The following is a 20,962-nucleotide window of genomic DNA, read 5'->3' as shown; positions in this document are numbered from 1 at the left end:
GTTTTATTCTTTTAATGTAGGTGAATAATATACATGAAGTTCCAAGTTCCAAATCATTCAGTCCTGTCAATCATCATTACGAGTGTAAATAAGCAGCAGTCAATGCGCTGTCCTGTTCTTCCGGGAACCCTTCTCCTCCTCTATTTCTCTCATTCTTCCTCTATGTAGTAACGTTACGAGGGGGATTTAGCTCTGAGCTCGAGCCGAGCCTATCTTTGGGGACAGAAAGCCAAGTTCATTTCCCATTAGCCATCTGGACTGAATGGGCAGACAAACTTATGAAAGATCTTGCACTGTATCTTGACCAGGCGCAATATGACAAGATTACAAACTGACAAAGGGTGCTACATTCACAACACATAGATGTAATGCTTAAAACTAATGGTGAACATGCAGTATACCTTGTATTTTTATGACTTCCTTGATGCTTCTTCAGATGGCATTTGTTATTGTTTTCCCTGTGGGATTTATCACAGTCTCTGTTTCTGAACCTGCACAATCAATCTCTCCTTGTCCATGTTTGATGTTTAATTCGTAATGAGGAGCACAGTTTTGGTCAAATTACTTTTCAATCTGTGCAGGACAAATGTGGTTAGGACACCATGTTTGAGAGCACTTTCCATCTAGAATTCAGTGAATTTCATTCCAGTCATTATAGCATTGCCTCACTATATTAATCACAAAGGTTTAATAAAGCCTTAGTAGTAAACACTGCCCGTAACCAACATTAACGGTAACTAACATAATGTACTAAGCTATTAGAGACTGAGACCGTTTGTGAGTCAGTGTCTGGGTGAGTTTTGTGGGAATGTGTTTTGTGTCTCTAGGCCAAACAGATGACTTGTAAACAGTTGGGAACGAGAAAAAGAATTTCAGGGAAGTAGCCATTATCTGTTTAACACTCTGCATGAGTCAATAATCTTCAATGAGAAAAAGACACACAGATGGGAACTAGGGTGACCACCTGGCTATTGATCTGATGCAGGACAGTAGATGTGATTTTGCGGGACAATGCGGGACACGTGTGAGACAGACAAATTTACTACTTATGCTATGTAAATATTGATTTACATTCATTGGCAAACTTGGCATATGCGCTGATTAATCTTTCTGCCGGTGGGTGCCCACACTATAACGTTGTGCAACATTAAATCCTGGAGAGAAGACATTTCTAGATGCACAAGTGCACTTGCAGGAGGACAAATTTTGAGCACACACATGTAATATCTGAGCGAGAGAGAGAGCGTACATCCAGTTTTGTGTGAGAATGGAATCCTCCTGTGAGAGTAGAGATTCCTGCTCGTGCATTTGATGCGCTCTCGCATTATAACTCTCAACAATTGTCATTATAATAACTCCATAGAAACCGCCTTAAATGAACTATTGACATGAGAAGAAATTCATGTCTGAAAGTTCTTTATTGGTTAAAATGAATGGAGAATGTCTTGTTTTTCCGTTGGTCCTCGACCATTTCCGTGGGTGGCCTTTGAGCATCCATGGGATTGCCGCATGTTCGATGAAAATATTTGCCATCAGGATGGATGATTACATGCTTTAAATGATCAATTTGGGCAGCTTTGAGCAGCTCTTGAGGTTCTTATCCAGTATGTGAGATTAAATCCTTGCTAGTGTAGTTGTGTTTACTGACTTTGATGAGGCCCGCACTTATTCCTTATTCCAAGTTGTCATCAGCGGGAAAAAATGGGACGAAAAAATAATAATACAGACATAACTGAAATGCGACCAAGCTCCCAATTTCGGGACGAGTGGACACCCAAAAGCAGTGGTACGCAATAGGCGGCCCATAGGCCAAAACTGGCCTGCCAGCAATAATATCTGGTCCGCGCCCCCACCCAGATTATTTTGATAGCGGCTGGTTCTGAAATAGATCTTTGTCTCGTGGTGCCGTCTAATAATATCACCGTGTCTACACCAGACACGACTTTTTTCACGCCGTGCCGCATTCAGTGAAGACAATATCACTGATTATATTATTTTGACGCGTCGTGTCATGCCTCTCGCATCCAGTGTCTGTGATATATTCTTTGCAAACAGCGAAAACTTTGTTGCAGATAAGACACACCGGCTTTGCATTCACAAAACTAGGTAGGATGAACATATGTAATAGCGTACCTCCAGCACGCAAACAATTTAAAATAAATGCAGTTTAGTATGTGAGGATGCCAAGAAATAATTCTGAGTGTAAAAGTAGGCTACGTCAAATAATTATTACAATAAGTTAGGCTCCATTGTGTTCAAGCAAATTAAAGTGAGTCACATTTATTATTCACAATATGGAAAGAGGAAATAAAACATAGTTCGTTAAGAGCATGACTCAAACATGCTATTAATGGGGCTTATTCAAGTCCTCTTTTATTTTTTGAGTTATTTTTATCCATTCCGCATCTCTTAAATATGGTGATGCAGTTGGTGAATGAAGATTCTCGGCAGGTTACATGTCACTACTCTGCTTTATTAATTTATCCAGTGTTAAATCCGGATACCACCACACAAATGTGGCTTTTGTTAATGACTGTCATACTACAGGATTTAATACAGAGTAACAGCTCAATACCAGTTACAAAAGACACTGTAACAGTCTGTCACTCACAGGCAATTCTAGTTGCATTTTTCATCAATTAATTTTTTTCCTTCAACTATGTTCTGGCCCACCATCTAGTAGCGAAATTTATTTTTGGCCCGATGCCAAACTTATTTGCCGACCCCTGCCCTAAAGGGAACTGGTGTGCCGACACACATAATTATTCACAATCGTTGAGAGTCCATTTTTTGTGTGTATTTGGATAAAACCCGAAGTGGGTGGGGCTTAAACTGGCCATTCGTCAAATTACACGAGAAGCTTGTTTTAAATGTAATTATTTAACAAATATGCCTTGTATAATTCTAAATTATAACATTTCTTTAAATATTTTGTTAAAACAGTTCTAAATGATAAATAAAAGGAAATTTTTTTGATTTTTATTTTCCAGAGGAACTTGTACAGAGGACAATGATTCACAACCTTGAGCAAGAGGAGTCTGACTCTATATAAAATAGCTGATTAGAGCAGTGTTTCCCAACCCTGTTCCTGGAGGCACACCAACAGTACACATTTTGAATGTCTCCCTTATCTGAACCATATATGACTGGTCTTGGAGTTTCTACTAATGAACTGATGAGTTGAATCAGGTGTGTTTGATTAGGAAGATTTGGAAAATGTGTACTGTTAGTGTGCCTCCAGGAACAGGGTTGGGAAACACTGGATTAGAGGACATGGATGTTGAAAGAAAATATTCAGTGATTGAAAATGTCTAAATGCAATTCTGAACAAATTGCAAAGAATACATAAATAGAGAGAGTGAGACGGAGAAACGTATTGTTCATTTTGAGTACACATTTGAGGAGACTTTACTTCTTCTGATGGACCATCACTGATTTTCTACAGATACCAACACAATAGTAAAATACTTTACTGTCATGTTCTGTTTGGTTTTCCCTGTCACCAGTTCTCGTTCATAGTTTGTTACCATGGTTTCTAATTAGTTCTCACCTGTTCATAAGCCCTCAGTTTTCTCTGTTTAGCGTCATTAATGTTATATGTAACAGTAATATTCTCTAGTTCTCCGTGTTTATTAAAGTTTCATGGTATTGTTCATTCTGCGTCACACATCTTGTCTTTGTGGATTTGAACTACAAACACTACCGTGACGGTTTTAATGATATTTGGGTCCCACTTTATATTAGGTGTCTTTAACTTCTATGTTCTAACATTGAAATAAATCATTTGCACTTAATGTGTACATACACGTTTTTACGTTGTACTTATATTTATAAATTACCTGCATTCTGTAATTCCATCTATAATTACACTGTTAACCCACCCTTAATCTACCCATACCACCAAACCTGTCCTAACCCTACCCATAAACACCTAATAGGACACCTAATATAAAGTGTAACCTATATTTGTATCCTGTCCATCAGGCACATAGTAGGATGAAGCACATGGCAGAACATTATGAAGACGGACACAATCATCCACAGTATTCCCATCATTCTCATCACGGACAGCAACGTGAACTGATCTCGCCCCCACCAGAGCAGGTCAGACACACTCTCATCCAAACCTACTCGTTGATATTGTTGAGAAGTGGTTAGGTTTAGAGTAGGGATTGAGTGTGTTAGGCACTCCAAAATATCAATAAAATATAATATAATATCAGCTGATCAGGAACAGCTGATTAAATTTATGATCAATATATACATAAATGATATATATATATATAATATAAAAAAAAAATAATATCTTTCTTTAGATATAGATATATTGTGAACAACATTTAAATGTGTGAATTGTCTGTGTGTATACTGTGTTTGTTTCAGGATGATGAGGATGGCATATGGGCATGACAAACCAGAAACTGGTCATGCACTGAAGGGTAAGCAATGCAGATTTTTATGCTGTCTTTCCTCTAATAGTTTCAAATATCTCAGATCTCCATAGCTACAAGTGAACATCAACTACTGGATATTAACAAAATATAACATACCGCCTATAGGGTTGGTATATACACAGCATATAGTCAAGCACTGTGACCTAGCAGCTAACTTTCTACTAACAGTCTTTTGCACTTTGCTGCCCCGTCTCACTTTGGCTGCCATTTATCTGCACCATGGACAAACGATAAGTGCTCTGTCCATATCCTGCTAGTAGCAAAAATGGGAGATGGATTATAAAAGCACTAACAGTTAATCTGTAAAATCCATAAGTTAACCAAATCACAAAATATTCTATTGACAACCCTAGTAATGATACAGCTAACACCTGCCACAGTGATGTGTTTCCAGTGTTTTCGTCCCTGTTTCCATTGTTCTAGTCATTCGTTTGTTTCTATGGTTACTAATTATGTTGCACACATGTGTCTTGTTGAGCTCTTGTTATCCTGTGTATATTAATTCTCGGTTTCTTCTGTTCATTAAATATCAAGTGTCTGTAGAATATATGTTCTTTTATCAATTTTCAGGGTTTCATGGCTTCACAGTGATCATCACCCTCAGTGGTGAACCACTGAAATTTCGAAATGTTTTGAAACAGTTATGACGTAATGAAGCCTCGTTTACTGAAATCACGTTACTTTTGCAGTTTGATATGCACTCCGAACCACTGATTCAAACAAAGGATTCGTAAAGGTGAAACAAAGTTTCAAAAGCTCCCATCACTACTGTTCATTGTTTGGCATTGTCTTTATTTTCTGTGTAAATATTGTAAGTAAACAACATTTGATCCTCATATCCTCCTTTTCGCCTGCCTGACCAGCCATGACATTTTTATTGTGTTATCACAAATGAAACAGTTGAATCGTGAAGCATGAACATTAGTTTTATACTCCAAGCACAACTACATAATATGCTATCAAAGTCCTCAATACAAAGTTTTGTCATGAAACTCTAGATGCCACAGGCTGATAGGTCCTTAACTTAACTTTATATCATTCTCTATAGGGCACTGCTGATTGGCTACCGATACAGCAGGAACCAATGAGCTCGCTGCTCAATATTCAAATACTTGGACAGCATTTGCTGTATCAATTTGCAGCGTGCTTTCAGAAACCTTCCACCTCTACCAGCTATGCCTATATAATTCATGTATGCTATACTGTATTGTACAGCAGCAGCATGTCTTACTTGCTCACAGCAGTGTGCCGTGTATGTATTGCCAGTAGCAAGTCCTGAACTTGCTCTGCTGCTGCAGCAGCAATAACAGCAGTAACAATAACCACAGCAGTAGCAATGACCAGCAATAACCGCAGCACAACAGCAATAACTGCAGTAGCAATAACCACAGCAGCAGCAGCAATAACAGCAGCAGCAGCAGCAGCAATAACAGCAGCAGCAGCAATAACTGCAGTAGCAATAACCACAGCAGCAGCAATAACAGCAGCAGCAATAACAGAAGCAGCAGCAATAACCACAGCAGCAGCAATAACCACAGCAGCAGCAGCAGCAATAACAGCAGTAATAACAGCAGCAGCAGCAATAACCACAGCAGTAGCAATAACCACAGCAGTAGCAATAACAGCAGCAGCAATAGCAGCAGTAGCAACCACAGCAGCAGCAATAACAGCAGTAGCAATGACCAGCAATAACTGCAGCAGCAACAGCAGCAATAACAGCAGTAGCAATAACCGCAGCAGCAATAACCACAGCAGCAGCAGCAGCAGCAGCAATAACTGCAGTAGCAATAACCACAGCAGCAGCAATAACAGCAGCAGCAGCAATAACAGAAGCAGCAGCAATAACCACAGCAGCAGCAGTAGCAGCAGCAGCAGCAGCAGCAATAACAGCAGTAATAACAGCAGCAGCAGCAATAACCACAGCAGTAGCAATAACCAGAGCAGTAGCAATAACAGCAGCAGCAATAGCAGCAGCAGCAGCAGCAGCAGCAGCAATAACTGCAGTAGCAACCACAGCAGCAGCAATAACAGCAGTAGCAATGACCAGCAATAACTGCAGCAGCAACAGCAGTAATAACAGCAGTAGCAATAACCACAGCAGCAGCAGCAGCAATAACAGCAGCAGCAGCAATAACCACAGCAGCAGTAATAACAGCAGCAGCAATAGCAGCATCAGCAGCAGCAATAACTGCAGTAGCAATGACCAGCAATAACTGCAGCAGCAACAGCAGTAATAACAGCAGTAGCAATAACCACAGCAGCAGCAGCAGCAATAACAGCAGCAGCAGCAATAACCACAGCAGCAGTAATAACAGCAGCAGCAATAGCAGCAGCAGCAGCAGCAATAACAGCAGTAGCAATGACCAGCAATAACTGCAGCAGCAACAGCAGTAATAACAGCAGTAGCAATAACCACATCAGCAGCAGCAGCAGCAATAACCACAGCAGCAGTAATAACAGCAGCAGCAGCAGCATAACAGCAGTAATAACAGCAGCAGCAGCAGCATCAATCACCACAGCAGTAGCAATAACAGAAGCAGCAGTAATAACAGCAGCAGCAGCAGCAGCGGCAATAACCACAGCAGTTGCAATAACAGCAGCAGCAGCAATAACTGCAGTAGCAATAACCACAGCAGCAACAATAACAGCTGTAGCAGTGACCAGCAATAGCTGCAGCAGCAACAGCAATAACAGCAGTAACAATAACAGAAGCAGAAGCAATAACACCAGCAGTAGCAATAACAGCAGGAGCAACAACAGCAGCAGTAGCAATAACCGCAGCAGCAGCAGCAATAACAGCAGTAGTGTAGCAGATCTATTCTGCCAAGACCAAACATATCAACATTGCCATATCCATTACCAATGCCAAACACTCTGAGAGTTGTCATGACAGAAATACATTTTTAATTAATATGTTTGAATAACGGGCAAAGATTTCAGTTTTCCTTGGATGGCCATCACTTTTGGCTGGCACTACTATGTGTTTTTCAAACTATTCAGCTTCTTGGTTTTTGGCCAAAGTTTTGTGTGTTGCATAAATGAGAATTCATTAAGACAGGCTTCAGAACATTTTCAAAGATGGAAAAATGTAAAAAAAAATCTTGATTTTACTGCTTACAATTATTTTAGATTTCCCTTTCATAGTCCAAAATAAAATGTTTTTCTATTTCATTACTGCATTCACACAAGCTCTCTTGCATGCTCTCTCTTTTCTTGCTCTCTCTCTCTCTCTCTCTCTCTCTCTCTCACACACACACACACACACACACACACACACACACACACACACACACACACACACTGCCATCTTACTCCATATAATGCTAGAAAGTAGTGCAAGCCGCTGTTGTTAGGAAGACTAGCAAGGAAGGCTTCAGCCATACCAAAGCAAGACACTTAATCTGTGGCACTCTACTTATTGTCTCTTCTAATCCTAGCAATGCACTTGACTGAGACTGTGGTGAATTACAAAAAACCAAAGCCTTTTTCTATTCACAGTTTAAAAACTGGGGCATCCCAGCTGGAGGATGGAGCAGAGACACTGGACCCAAGCTTGAGAGGGATTGACCAGCCAGAACACCAAGTAGAGATTGAGTGCTAGCTGAGTACCTCAAATCATTCAAGGGATTTGGAAAGTGTGGCCTTTGTTTACTTTTCTCCAAACCAATCCTCCATTCTCACCATTGCATTGCAAGATAAAACTGGAGGTTCCTGTTCAATCCAGCAAACATGGAATATACAAAGTCACTTGATCCAGATGAAGGATGGAGCAGAGACACTGGACCCAAGAGGGATTGACCTGATCTCCTTGAGTGCCAGCTGAGTGCAACAAAGCCTTCATAGTCATTGTTTGGGGAAGGAAAGAGCCGCCTCCATCATCTGTGCCATCTAGTCTTGTGTATGTGTAGTTAGGCACTGCCTGAACTTTCTCCATGCTGGACTGTTGAGTGCATTTGAGTACCATTCTCTGCTTTGACTGATTGCTTTGATGGGACTGTATTTTTTGACCCTCTCTTCTTCAGAAGTGTAGACAGTGCAGTGCTTTGCACGGACCCCCACTTTATCAGAGTGTTTTGAAGTTTAAGAGCCAGATTTACTAACAGCTTGCATCAGCGCAAACCCTCTTTTTGCCTTAAAAACTACTTTCAGGATTTACTAAAGACACCGTGAGAAATTAGAGATGAAAAGGCATGGACAGGGCTATTTTTATTGCATATGCATTTGTAGAAGTTTTTCTGTCAGACTGCAGTAGTTGCTGTAGGAGGAGGAGAGAGCGCGTGATAGAAGGGACAGAATTTCCACCACTGGTACTCATTTGTTTGGAAGACATTATCCAAACATATCGTTTCCTAAGCCACATTGTTTAATTTGCTGCGGCTGTGTTGTTAATAGATCGCACGCACCTGATCATCATCGGCTCTGCTTGACTCTACACTGATTTGCGCTGCTCTTGGTCGATTTCATTGCTCATCATGTAAATGAGCTGCCGCGTCTGTGTTCTTTCATTTGAGCATTGTCATTAGAACCGTCCACTCCCATCAACGCTTTTGTAGAATTGTAGCCTGTTTAGTAAATCTGGCCTTAATTATCCTTGCTTTTCACATGCTTATGTTTTTAATAAAGTTATAATCATTTTAACTTGCAAGCTAAGGGTGAGGAGTGTTGAATGTGAGGTCAGGGGTGGTGTATGATAGAAGTATGTTTTGGTATACGGGAAGGCAGTGTTTCCCAACCCTTTTCCTGTAGGCACACCAGCACTGCACACTTCCTAATTAAACAAACCCTATTCTCATCTGCTTGTTAGTAGACTTCAATACCAGATAAGAAAGACATCCAAAATGTGCTCTGTTGGTGTGCCTTCAGGAGCAATGTTGGGAAACACTGTGGTAAAGCATATCAAAACATATACATCTGAGTTGTATGACCCCATTATGGCTTCAATCTGCCTGTCTCTTGCAGTGCCTGTGTGAAATAAAGTATTTATTGCTGTATTTGTTTGTGGTGGTGTGTTATCCTGCCTTGTAAGATCACACTGGCATGGAGTAAAAAGTGTTGGCAGCAACAATTTTCTAAAGGCAACCTTTATTAAAATATCAACGGTTTCCTGTAAATGTTATGAGCTAGAAAATGAGCTTGTGTCTTGTGAAAAAGTGAAGATACAGAGTGTAGCTGTACACAACATCCTAATGTGGTATTGGTATAATTTATTTTGAAATATGGTGTGTGTGTGTGTGTGTGTGTGTTTTTGTGACATATCAGGACAAAAATTTGTATAATGACATGGGTATGACATAGGTATTACAAGAAGAGGTGACTTATGAGGACATTACCTCATGTCCCCACTTTTCAAAAGGCTTATAAATCATACAGAATAAGTTTATTTGAGAAAGTAAAAATGTGCACCGTTTCCTGTGATGGGTAGGTTTAGGTGTAGGTGGATAGAAAATACGGTTTGTACAATATAAAAACCATTACGCCTATGGAATGTCCCCACAATTCACAAAAACGAACCTGTGAGTGTGTGTGTGTGTGTGTGTGTGTGTCTGTGTGTGTATGTGTGTGTGAAAGAGAGAGAGAGGTGTATTTGGTCACAAATTTTATAATTATTTTGTTTTATTTTTGTATTATTATTTTTCACTGCTGAATTTATTTGAGGAGGCATTACCTCCTTTGGATCCTGTTAGAAAATGCACTTCAGTCATGTTGTGACCTGTGTGTGTTTTAGTCAATAGATGACAAGAGGAGATGACTAGAGAACACCAGAGAGAGAGAGAGAGAGCAAGAGAGGGATTAGATTGGCCTTCTTTTCTTTCTTTTTCAGAGCTTCTTTTTTTTTTCTGACACGCAAAGTTAAAGCATTAGTTCACCTCACTCTGATTCTAGCGCACACACACACACACACACACACACACACACACAAACAGGTAGCAAGAACAAAAAAATAAGCAGTAAAAAATACTATTAAAGGGGTGGTTCAATGCGATTTCACTTTTTTAACTTTAGTTAGTGTGTAATGTTGCTGCTTGAGCATAAACAGTATCTGCAAAGTTACAGCGCTGAAAGTTCAATACAAACAGAGATATTGTCTTATAAAGTTATGGCAGTTTATTGCCTACAAAAACGACCGGTTTGGACTACAACAAGCTTCTTCCCGGGTTGGTGACATCATAAACCCTGCAAAACACGCCCCCGGGAACACGCAACAAAGTGGGCGAAGCCATGTGGCGCAGCATAACGGAAGCGGAAGAGTTGTGTACACCGGACGTGACCGACACGTCAAAAGATAATAGAACCCATTATAATCTGTGATATTTTCTACACTGGATGCGCCGCTGAAGACAGCTTCCAGAATCTACACAAGTTCAATGCTGGATTTACACAAAGGCTTTTACTGAAAGATGAAGCAGTTCCCACTTTAAAAACAGAAGCTGCTGTTTATTGGTTTCAAACTTTAAGTATGTTTTATTGTTTGTACATGCCTTTTAAATGCTCCCACAGTAGCTGCACGAATCTCAAGCTGTCTGGCGGGCATCTCGGCATGGATGAAAGAACATCATCCACAGCTCAACCTGGCTAAGACTGAGCTTCTCGTCTTCCCTGCCAATCCGACTCTAAATCACGATTTCAGCATCCAGCTAGGTACATCCTCAATTACCCCGTCAAATTCGGCCAGAAATCTTGGAGTAATCCTTGATGACCAACTGTCCTTCAAAGACCACATTGCAAAGACAGCTCGGTCATGCAGATTTGCACTATACAACATCAGGAAAATCAGGCCCTTTCTAACAGAACATGCAACACAACTTCTGGTCCAGGCTCTGGTCATTTCTAGGCTTGATTACTGCAATGCTCTTCTGGCTGGACTGCCATCATGCACAATCAAGCCTCTACAAATGATTCAGAACGCAGCAGCACGTCTCGTCTTCAACGAGCCCAAAAGAGCCCACGTCACGCCTCTCTTCATCTCTCTTCACTGGCTACCACTTGCTGCTCGCATCAAATTCAAGGCATTGATGCTTGCTTACAGATCTGCCACAGGCTCAGCACCCTCCTACTTCCACTCACTCTTACGAGTCTACACTCCTACCAGAAACCTGCGATCATTAAAGGAGCGAAGGCTTGTGGTACCATCACAGAGATGCACAAAATCACTTTCCAGAACGTTCTCGTTCACTGTTCCTTGCTGGTGGAACGATCTTCCTGCCTCCATCCGGAATGCGGAATCCCTGGCAATATTCAAAAGACAGCTGAAAACCCATCTCTTTCGTGAGCACTTAACCTCATCTTAAAAAAAAAAAAAAAAAAAAAAAAACCTTCTTATTCCTATCCTTTCACTTCCTCTAATCCCTCTCTATTGTATCTTAGGATAATCTGAGCACTGCCTATAACTTGTATTATGAGCACTTCTTGTCTATTTGCCTCGTCATGACGACTCGCTTGTTGTATTCCTCACTTGTAAGTCGCTTTGGATAAAAGCGTCTGCCAAATGAATAAATGTAAATGTAAAATGTAAATGTATAACGTTAGTTCTGTTGCTATTTTTTGGTTGCATCAAGGACATAAACGAACAACGCATTTTTGCTTTAGCTAAATTCTACAAACACCAACAAACTTCTATGTTCATAGACAAACAGTTGTTCATGCTATAAATTAAATGCTACCTTTACAAAAATGCGACTACTCAGTCATGTACTCGGCTACAGTAAAGCTTTAATCAGGATAAAACTGTATATTGAAAGCTAACAAACAGCAGTGACAGCATATCTAAACACTTTGACACAAATACAAAAATGAAATACCATTCATAAATGTCCTTTAACATCCCTGCTTGACCCTCTTCATCTGGGTCTGATTCGGGCTCAATTAGACGCTGTTATTTACATTTTCAGCGAAGCGCACGTAACTGGTAACAAATGGTAAGGGGCGTGGTGTTTCCGGGCGCTTTAGCAAATCACGATGGCTCTGGATACACTGGTCCAGCTAACCAATCTGAGCACATTGCGTATTTTGGAGGGAGTGGCTTCATAGAAGCAGGAAGTCAAACGAGCCATTCATATGACAGTGGAAACAGAGGTGTAAAATAAAGGTAAAATATATGAAAAATACAGCTTTTTTTTTTTTTTTTTTTTTTAAAGCATTAAGACATGTTAAACTGTGCCCCAAAAACACAATTAAGCCTAGAAAAAAAACCACTGAACCACCCCTTTAAACATTCTATACTATAAGACACTATTAAGCGGATTAATGGCTAAAGTGTCATTTCACTGTTCTCAACGCAAACTGTGCTACAATATGTGAGCAGCATATATGTACATTTTATTTAATTTAAAAGTAGACACTTCAGGCTTTACATGAACATATTTTTCCTGTCTGTGTGGCAGGTATACACTGAGTTTTGGTTCATTTTTGTGACGTGCTCCAGAAAGAAGTTCACAGAGACAGAGACGGCAGAAAGCGCATCCTGTTTGCTTTCTTTATTTTACAAAACCACAACATTTTTTTGTTATTGTGAGTGTAAACAATTAGTCTTATCTGTTGGAGCAGAAACTGAGTATTTTAAGTTCTTTCTGCTGTAATGAGGAAAAAATCAAAGTGAACGTGCTGACACTTTCTTCAACCCCAGAGGATTAATTAATAATGTGTTCTTTTGCTTTAAGTTGAATTGAGATGCATTAAATGTAGTTCTGTGTGTAGTTGTGTTGTGCTGAGTTGAGTTTCATTGAGTTGCGTTAATGGTGCCATGTAGTGTTTCCGGGGCTTGTGGGAAGGGTGTAATGCAATGGGTCTTTCTGCAGGATTAGGGAAATCGTGATCATTCCCAGAAGCTTTTCTGGAGACAGTCAGCATATGTGTGTAGATGGGTTGGTGTTTTTAATAGGCTTAAGCATAAAAACCCCAATTGTAATATGGCATTCAGATGACATTCAGGATTAGTGTCCATGTTCTGCTCTTCTCGTCTTACTAAGAAACTGCCAACTACAGATTCAACCCAACATCTCTCACACATACACTCTCACTTTTGCTGTCTAAATACAAAGGCCTTTTGGCTCCTCTGACTTTCTCTAGCTCTTCAGCACCATCTGATCTGGCCGAGCCACCTTTAGTACCCTGGAGTTGAGATGCCCATGTTTGTAAAATAAATAGCCTACTGTACATTTATACTTATTCATTTAGCAGATACTATAGAATTTCATATTGTGTACAGTAGCAAATCTGTTCCAATGCCAGGTGATGCATGAGATCATTATTCCAGTGTTTAAAGCTCCTTTTATCTAATTAAACCAAGATGTCCAGCCAAAAGGGTCGCAAAAGCGATAAATCCTTTACCTGTTCTAATTCCCAGCTAACAAAAAAATATGTTCTAAGAATGTTTTGCAAACGTTGCCTTTAAGTTATGAAAGTGTTCTAAATGCTCTCTTAACTTTCAAAAGGTCAATTTGTTTCTCTCTTTGTTATGCAAACATTAAGGAAACATTTAATTTTAAAACATTATGGTAACATTACTTGTCAAAATTCTCTCAATGTTCTGAAACAAGTAAAAACATTTAAAATATGTTAGACCATCGTCCAACAAAAATGTTTCAGAACAAAAACCTTCCATGAATGATGTATAAATAATGTTTTTGTGCTAACGTTTTGAGAACATTAACTCTTTCCCCGCTATTCACAGAATTATCCATCAATCTATGTTTTCACTGTTATACAGCAGGGGGCGTTATTATGCATTTTCTGAAAGAGTACATAATCTCTGATTCAAAACACAGGCGAAGAAGTGGAAACAAGCGATAGAAGCATTACTGATGCACATATAATAAGCTCTATACTGAATTTGGTCTTTTAAAGGGGACCATATTATGCCCTTTTCACAAGATGTAATATCAGTCTCTGGTGTCTCCAGAATGAGTCTGTGAAGTTTCAGCTCAAAATACCCCACAGATCATTTATTATAGCTTGTCAAATTTGCCCCTATTTGGGTGTGAGCAAAAACATGCCGTTTTTGTGTGTCCCTTTAAATGCAAATGAGCTGCTGCTCCCACCCCCTTTCCAGAAGAGGGCGGAGCTTTAACAGCTCAACAACAACAAAGCTGGAGAATCTCACGCAGCCAAAATGAGGATTGTCAGTAACAGTGTTCAGCCTTACATTGTTCAAACCGGAGTCGACACTGATGGAGAGACTCAGGAAGAAGTTACAACTTTTAGACGTTTCTGAATGGTTAGTGGATAAATTTATGTAGTTGCTGTGGAGTTGATTCAACTCATCCACTAGCATGTGCCGTCATGTTCATCTTTTGTGTTGAATTGACCCTCATTTGTGAAGCAGTCCGGCATAAAATGACGGCATGTCAACAACACACTAATATAAGAACGCTTTCTCTTCTCTAAAGCAGCCCAACATGGCCCCGCCCCTTTGTTGTGTGTTCTCGGGGGCGGGGTTTATGTCAATTTTAGGGTTAGTGATATCACTAATCTGGGAAGAAGCTGGTTGTAGTCCCTACCGGCCATTTTTTGTAGTCCTTAAACAGTGATTTCTGTAAAAGTAAATATCTCTCTTTGCATTGAACTTTGAGCGTCGTAACTTTGCAGATGTTGTTTATGCTCTAACAGCAATATTACACACTAACTAAAGTTTAAAAAGTGAAATCATAATCAACTAACCCTTTAATATCACTGTCTTACCTGGTAAAAATGACTGGCGGTCAATGGAGGAAAGCCTTTTTTGCCCTCCAGGTGGGCGTTTCTATAAGAGCGTGACGGCACGTGAAAAAAGTGCATCCACTTTATCTGTGATGGAGTACGCAAATATTGTGTTAGTGTCACTATGGGAAGTAGAAAGTATCCGCCTTCATGTCTCTGTTTTCAACTCCTCCCCGATAGCAAGCGGCAAATCTTTCCTTTTTTCCCTGTTTGCCCCTCGTGGTTTCTTTGTGTTTGCCTTTTTGTAAATAAAGCCTGTAATTTTGCTCCTCATTCAAGTCAAGTCACCTTTATTTATATAGTGCTTTTTACAATGCAGATTGTGTCAAAGCAGCTTTACAGTGATAAAAGAAACATAATTTTGGCTGTACAGCAGCTCTAGAAGAAAATAGTGTCATTGTCCAGCTGAAGTAAGTTCAGTATTGATTCATTTCAGTTGTAAAAATCATTAGTCATTAATTTAGTTCATTTATCTATACAGCAGCTCAGGAGAAAACAGTGATGTCATCGTCCCGCTCAGTTCAATTTGCATACAATGGTTTCAATGCTGGCAGATCAGTAATATTGCTGAATATTAAATGTCCACGATTAAGTATTCCCTCTCTTTCACTCAACCTTGACAAGATGAGTAGACAAAGATCTTACATTTCATGCTTGTGCTACATGCTTGAACACCTTCATTGTGTTTCCCTATCCTTTTTGTTTATTTTAGTCACAATATTATTGCTGTGAGACATTGCAGATTATTCTTGAGCTGTGCTCAACTTGAATGGAAATGGCTTGAATGGCCGGATCTACAACCACAACCAATCCTTACGAGTAACAAGGCAGATTTAAAGCATTCAATTCTTTTTCAAGTTCTAAATAGATCAACGTACAATATATCTGGTGAATTCTGCATTAGTGAATATATGAGAGTGTTTACAGTAAAACCCTTCAAGTCAACATTGTGTTATTGAGCAGCAGACAAAGTCACATTGAACCAAAAGAAGAGATAATCGCATCACATTCAAAAGATCTGGGATCATCCCAGTTTTGTGCATATACACATCTTTCCCTTTACAGTAATGCTTCTTTTGATGTTGGTTTGGAACGTTCCACCTCCAAAGGAAGTAGATAAAAATGTACACCTCAGCACTAAAACATCTGAGATAGCACCACAAAACCACCTCCAGCTGGCCAATACTACTCAACTGCTGTACACAATAAACTGCCATACTGCAGGGCATTAAAACAATGAGGTCGCTGTTCATCTCACATCCAAACCAGATCAGAGCAATTCATAAACAAACCAAGCTTATAAATCCAGTAATCAAGTACAGGCATAAATACTTAGACACATGAAAAACTTAGGATGTTTACAGTGACTAGAACACAGGTAAAGCCTTGCAGCGCTGGTAGATTGCATGGTGTGTTGGTTCCAGTAATTCAGCATGTGCTTGTGTTCGACGTAGACTGTGTGCATTGTTCTGATGGAAAGAATACCGTAATAATGATGTTTGACAAAATATTGTTGAGCTTCCCTGTTTTTTTGGAATTATAGAAGGGGTTTCACATTCTTTTAACACATCATCATCATCCCCAAAAGTGATTGGCATAAGCTGTGTGCTCATTTCAAAATTATGATTTAAAATCAGTCACACTCTAAAAACTAATTCAGGGGACCTTTAGTCATTACTTAAATATATTTATTGTTGTGAAATAAAAAATCAAGTTCTGAAATGCTGTTAGACTTTTAACTTGTAATTGTTATTTTATTGAGCTTGGATGACACAAATTATGCCTATTGATTCGATATACTATCATGACTTGTCATAGTTTAACATTTTCAGTTAATCAAAAATGTATTAAATTTTAAGTTCTGTTAATGTAAAATACAATCTGATGACGTGTAAACATGTTTCATTGTTTTGTATGAACACTTCTTTTAATTTAGATGAACTTAAGTTAAGTGAAACTGGGCTGGGATTTATATTTCCCATCATGCTTTGCCCATGGCACTTGAAAGGGAGAGTAAATGCTAAAATTAAGTGTTATATAATGTTTTTTGCACAAGATTAATGGTATGGGAGATTTAGCAGTAATTAGTGTTTTGTTATGCTAATTTAGAAGAGTTTCTGTTAATGTGTTTTTTTGGAGATTTACCATCATGGTGACAAGCGGTGCTTGGTAAGTTCATGTTGCTCAGAAATGTGTTTTATTGTGTTCAAAAAGCGTCTTCACCTTACTTAAAACATTATGTTGGATCATCTTAAATAGTTGCATTCATGTTACTTAGAAACATCTTCACCTTACTTAAAAGATTATGTTGGATCAACTTAAATAGTTGCATTCATGTTGACAATTATTAAGTTCATGTTACTTAGAAATGTGTTTTATTGTGGCTAAAAAACGTCTTCACTTTACTTAAAACATTATGTTGGATCAACTCAAAATATTGCTTTGAATTGTAATTCTCACAATTGGCTTAAGTTAAAAATTCTAGTGGAAAACGTTAACATATTTTTATTTGTTGAACCAATGTTTTATTTTTTAGAGTGCAGAGCTTGAAATGTATCTTGTCGTGTCACACATTAAAGTCAGAAACATAACATGGAAGTAGTCTAAACGAAACAAAATATTAAATTGTGAACAATGAATTAATCAAAACAGCCCTGACCTGTCGAGGCATGGACTCCTCTAGACCCCTGAAGGTGTGCTGTGGTATCCGACACCAAGATGTTAGCAGCAGATCCTTTAAGTCCTGTAAGTTGTGAGGTGGAGCCTCCATGGATCGGACTTGTTTGTTCAGCACATCCCACAGATGCTCGATTGGATTGAGATCTGGGGAATTTGGAGGACAAGTCAACACCTCAAACTCGTTGTTGTGCTCCTCAAACCATTCCTGAACCATTTTTGCTTTGTGGCAGGAGCATTATCCTGCTGAAAGAGGCACAGCCACCAGGGAATACCGTTTCCATGAAAAGGTGTACATGGTCTCAACAATGCTTAGGTAGGTGGTACGTGTCAAAGTAACATCCACATGGATGGCAGGACCCAAGGTTTCCCAGCAGAACATTGCACAAAGCATCACACTTACTCTGCCGGCTTGCCTTCTTCCCATAGTGCATCCTGGTGCCATGTGTTCCCCAGGTAAGAGATGCACACGCACCCGGCCATCCACGTGATGTAAAAGAAAACATGATTCATCAGACCAGGCCACCTTCTTCCATTGCTCCGTGGTCCAGTTCTGATGCTCACGTGTCCACTGTTGGCTCTTTTGGCGGTGGACAGGGGTCAGCATGGGCACCCTGACTGGTCAGCAGCTATGCAGCTCCATACGCAACAAACTGATGCACTGTGTATTCTGACACCTTTCTATCAGAACCAGCATTAACTTCTTGAGCAATTTGAGCTACAGTAGCTCGTCTGTTGGATAGGACCACACGGTCCAGCCTTCGCTCCCAACCTTGGCCGCCCATGACCCTGTCTCCGGATCACCACTGTTCCTTCCTTGGAGCACTTTTGATAGATACTGACCACTGCAGACCGGGAACACCCCACAAGAGCTGCAGTTTTGGAGATGCTCTTACCCAGTCATCTAGCATCACTATTTGGCCCTTGTCAAACTCGCTAAAATCCTTACGTTTGCCCATTTTTTCTGCTTCTAACACATCAACTTTGAGGACAAAATGTTCATTTGCTGCCTCATATATCCACCCACTAACAGGTGCCGTGACGAAGAGATAATCAGTGTTATTCACTTCACCTGTCAGTGCTCATAGTGTTATGCCTGACCGGTGTATATGGACCTTGGGGGCAATAAATTAAATTATTAAAAATGTTTTTAATTTAAGGAAATGTACACACCATGTATCACTGTGGGGAAAAAAAGTTAAATTAGATTTTATTAAGAGGATTATTATTATTTTTGTTGTTTGTTTCATTTGTGAAGTAAACCCTTTAGACCCTTGATTTCCTGATTTCCTGTTTGCTGTTGTATTTACTGAATATGAAGGAGGGATAAAGTAATAATTAGAGGCTGAGAATGGCAGACGAGAATGTTGGGAAAGAGACAGAAGATACAAGTCCAGACAGATCCATACTGGAGCTCTATGAAGAAACGTCTTGTGTCACAGGTGTTAAGACTGCACCATGGCCTATCATTAACACAGTGAGATCTCAGAGCAGAGCAAGTGTTAATTTCTCCACAGCTCAGTCATCTGTCCCGGAGCTGAGAGCATAAACACCATGACCTCTGTGAGCACAAGCCTATAGTCAGGCGTGTTTATGGAGAGAAACTGACTCTCCTCTAAGCCTCCCAAATGGTTATTGACACTCGCTCAGACAAGCTTTACAGAACATCCTATAGGAATAAGATCAGGTAGGTAATGCTGGGTATAATATTAAATACCAGAAGTACAACCCGAATTCCGGAAATGTTGGGACGTTTTTTAAATTTGAATAAAATGAAAACTAAAAGACTTTCAAATCACATGAGCCAATATTTTATTCACGATAGAACATACATAACAAATGTTTAAACTGAGACATTTTACAATTTTATCAAAATAGTCTCAAAATAGTTGGGACAGGGGCATGCTTACCATGGTGTAGCATCTCCTCTTCTTTTCAAAACAGTTTGAAGACATCTGAGCATCGAGGTTATGAGTTTCTGGGGTTTTGGTGTTGGGATTTGGTCCATTCTTGCCTGATATAGGTTTCCAGCTGCTGAAGAGTTTGTGGTCGTCTTTGACATATTTTTCTCTATAGGTAAAAGTTCTGGACTGCAGGCAAGCCATGTCGTTGTAATAGTTGCAGTATGTGGTTTTGCATTGTCCTGCTGAAATACACAAGGCCTTCCCTGAAATAGACGTCATCTTGAGGGGAGCACATGTTGCTCTATAAACTTTATATACCTTTCAGCATTCATAGTGTCTTCCAAAACATGCAAGCTGCCCATACCATATGCACATATGCAACCCCATACCATCAGAGATGCTGGCCTTTGAACTGAACACTGATAACATGCTTGAAGGTCTCCCTCGTCTTTAGCCTGGAGGACACAGCGTCCATGATTTCCAACAAGAATGTCAAATTTGGACTCGTCTGACCATAGAACACTTTGAAACAGTCCATTTTAAATGAGCCTTGGCCCACAGGACACGACGGCGCTTCTGGACCATGTTCACATATCGCTTCCTTTTTGCATGATAGAGCTTTAGTTGGCATCTGCAGAAGGCACGGCGGATTGTGTTTACCGACAGTGGTTTCTGAAAGTATTCCTGGGCCCATTTAGTAATGTCATTGACACAATCATGTCAATGAGTGATGCAGTGTCATCTGAGGGCCTGAAGACCACGGGCATTCAATAAAGGTCTTCGGCCTTGTCCCTTACGCACAGAGATTTCTCCAGTTTCTCTGAAACTTTTGATGATGTTATGCACTGTAGATGATGAGATTTGCAAAGCTTTTGCAATTTGAGGTTGAGGAACATTGTTTTTAACGTATTCCACAATCTTTTTACGCACTCTTTCACAGCTCTGCCCATCTTTACTTCTGAGAGACTCTACCTCTCTAAGACATCCTTTTTTATAGCTAATCATGTTACAGACCTGATATCAATTTGCATTGTATTAAATGGCTGAGCGTGATGCTGTCATCGTCTGATCAGTGGCTTCAGGGAATCTAAGCTATATGTTTATACTGTTACTCCAAATCTGATCTATGTTTACACTTTAAGTGGCACGAGAAAATGACACGCAAAATCCGATTAGAGTGGTCAGAGTGAAACGGATGTCCAGAAATGCGTGTTGCTCCACATATGAATTTAG

At 39.8% G+C, this 20,962-nt stretch overlaps 1 protein-coding gene across 1 annotated transcript in view; it reads left to right on the top strand.

The window, feature by feature from the left end:
* The window catches only part of LOC125280565 (ERC protein 2), a 34,743-nt gene extending 25,298 nt beyond the window's left edge, over window positions 1-9,445 (top strand). The window contains exons 12-14 of the mRNA XM_048211172.1: window positions 3,985-4,104; window positions 4,384-4,439; window positions 7,953-9,445. Coding sequence (XP_048067129.1) covers window positions 3,985-4,104; window positions 4,384-4,410 — 147 coding nt within the window. The 3' untranslated portion in view covers window positions 4,411-4,439; window positions 7,953-9,445. The remainder of the gene's footprint in view (window positions 1-3,984; window positions 4,105-4,383; window positions 4,440-7,952) is intronic.
* Window positions 9,446-20,962: the final 11,517 nt, after the last annotated feature.

Source organism: Megalobrama amblycephala, linkage group LG12 (genome assembly GCF_018812025.1).
Source record: "Megalobrama amblycephala isolate DHTTF-2021 linkage group LG12, ASM1881202v1, whole genome shotgun sequence".
Classification (NCBI taxonomy): Eukaryota; Metazoa; Chordata; class Actinopteri; order Cypriniformes; family Xenocyprididae; genus Megalobrama; species Megalobrama amblycephala.
This window is presented reverse-complemented; position numbering and strand designations above follow the sequence as displayed.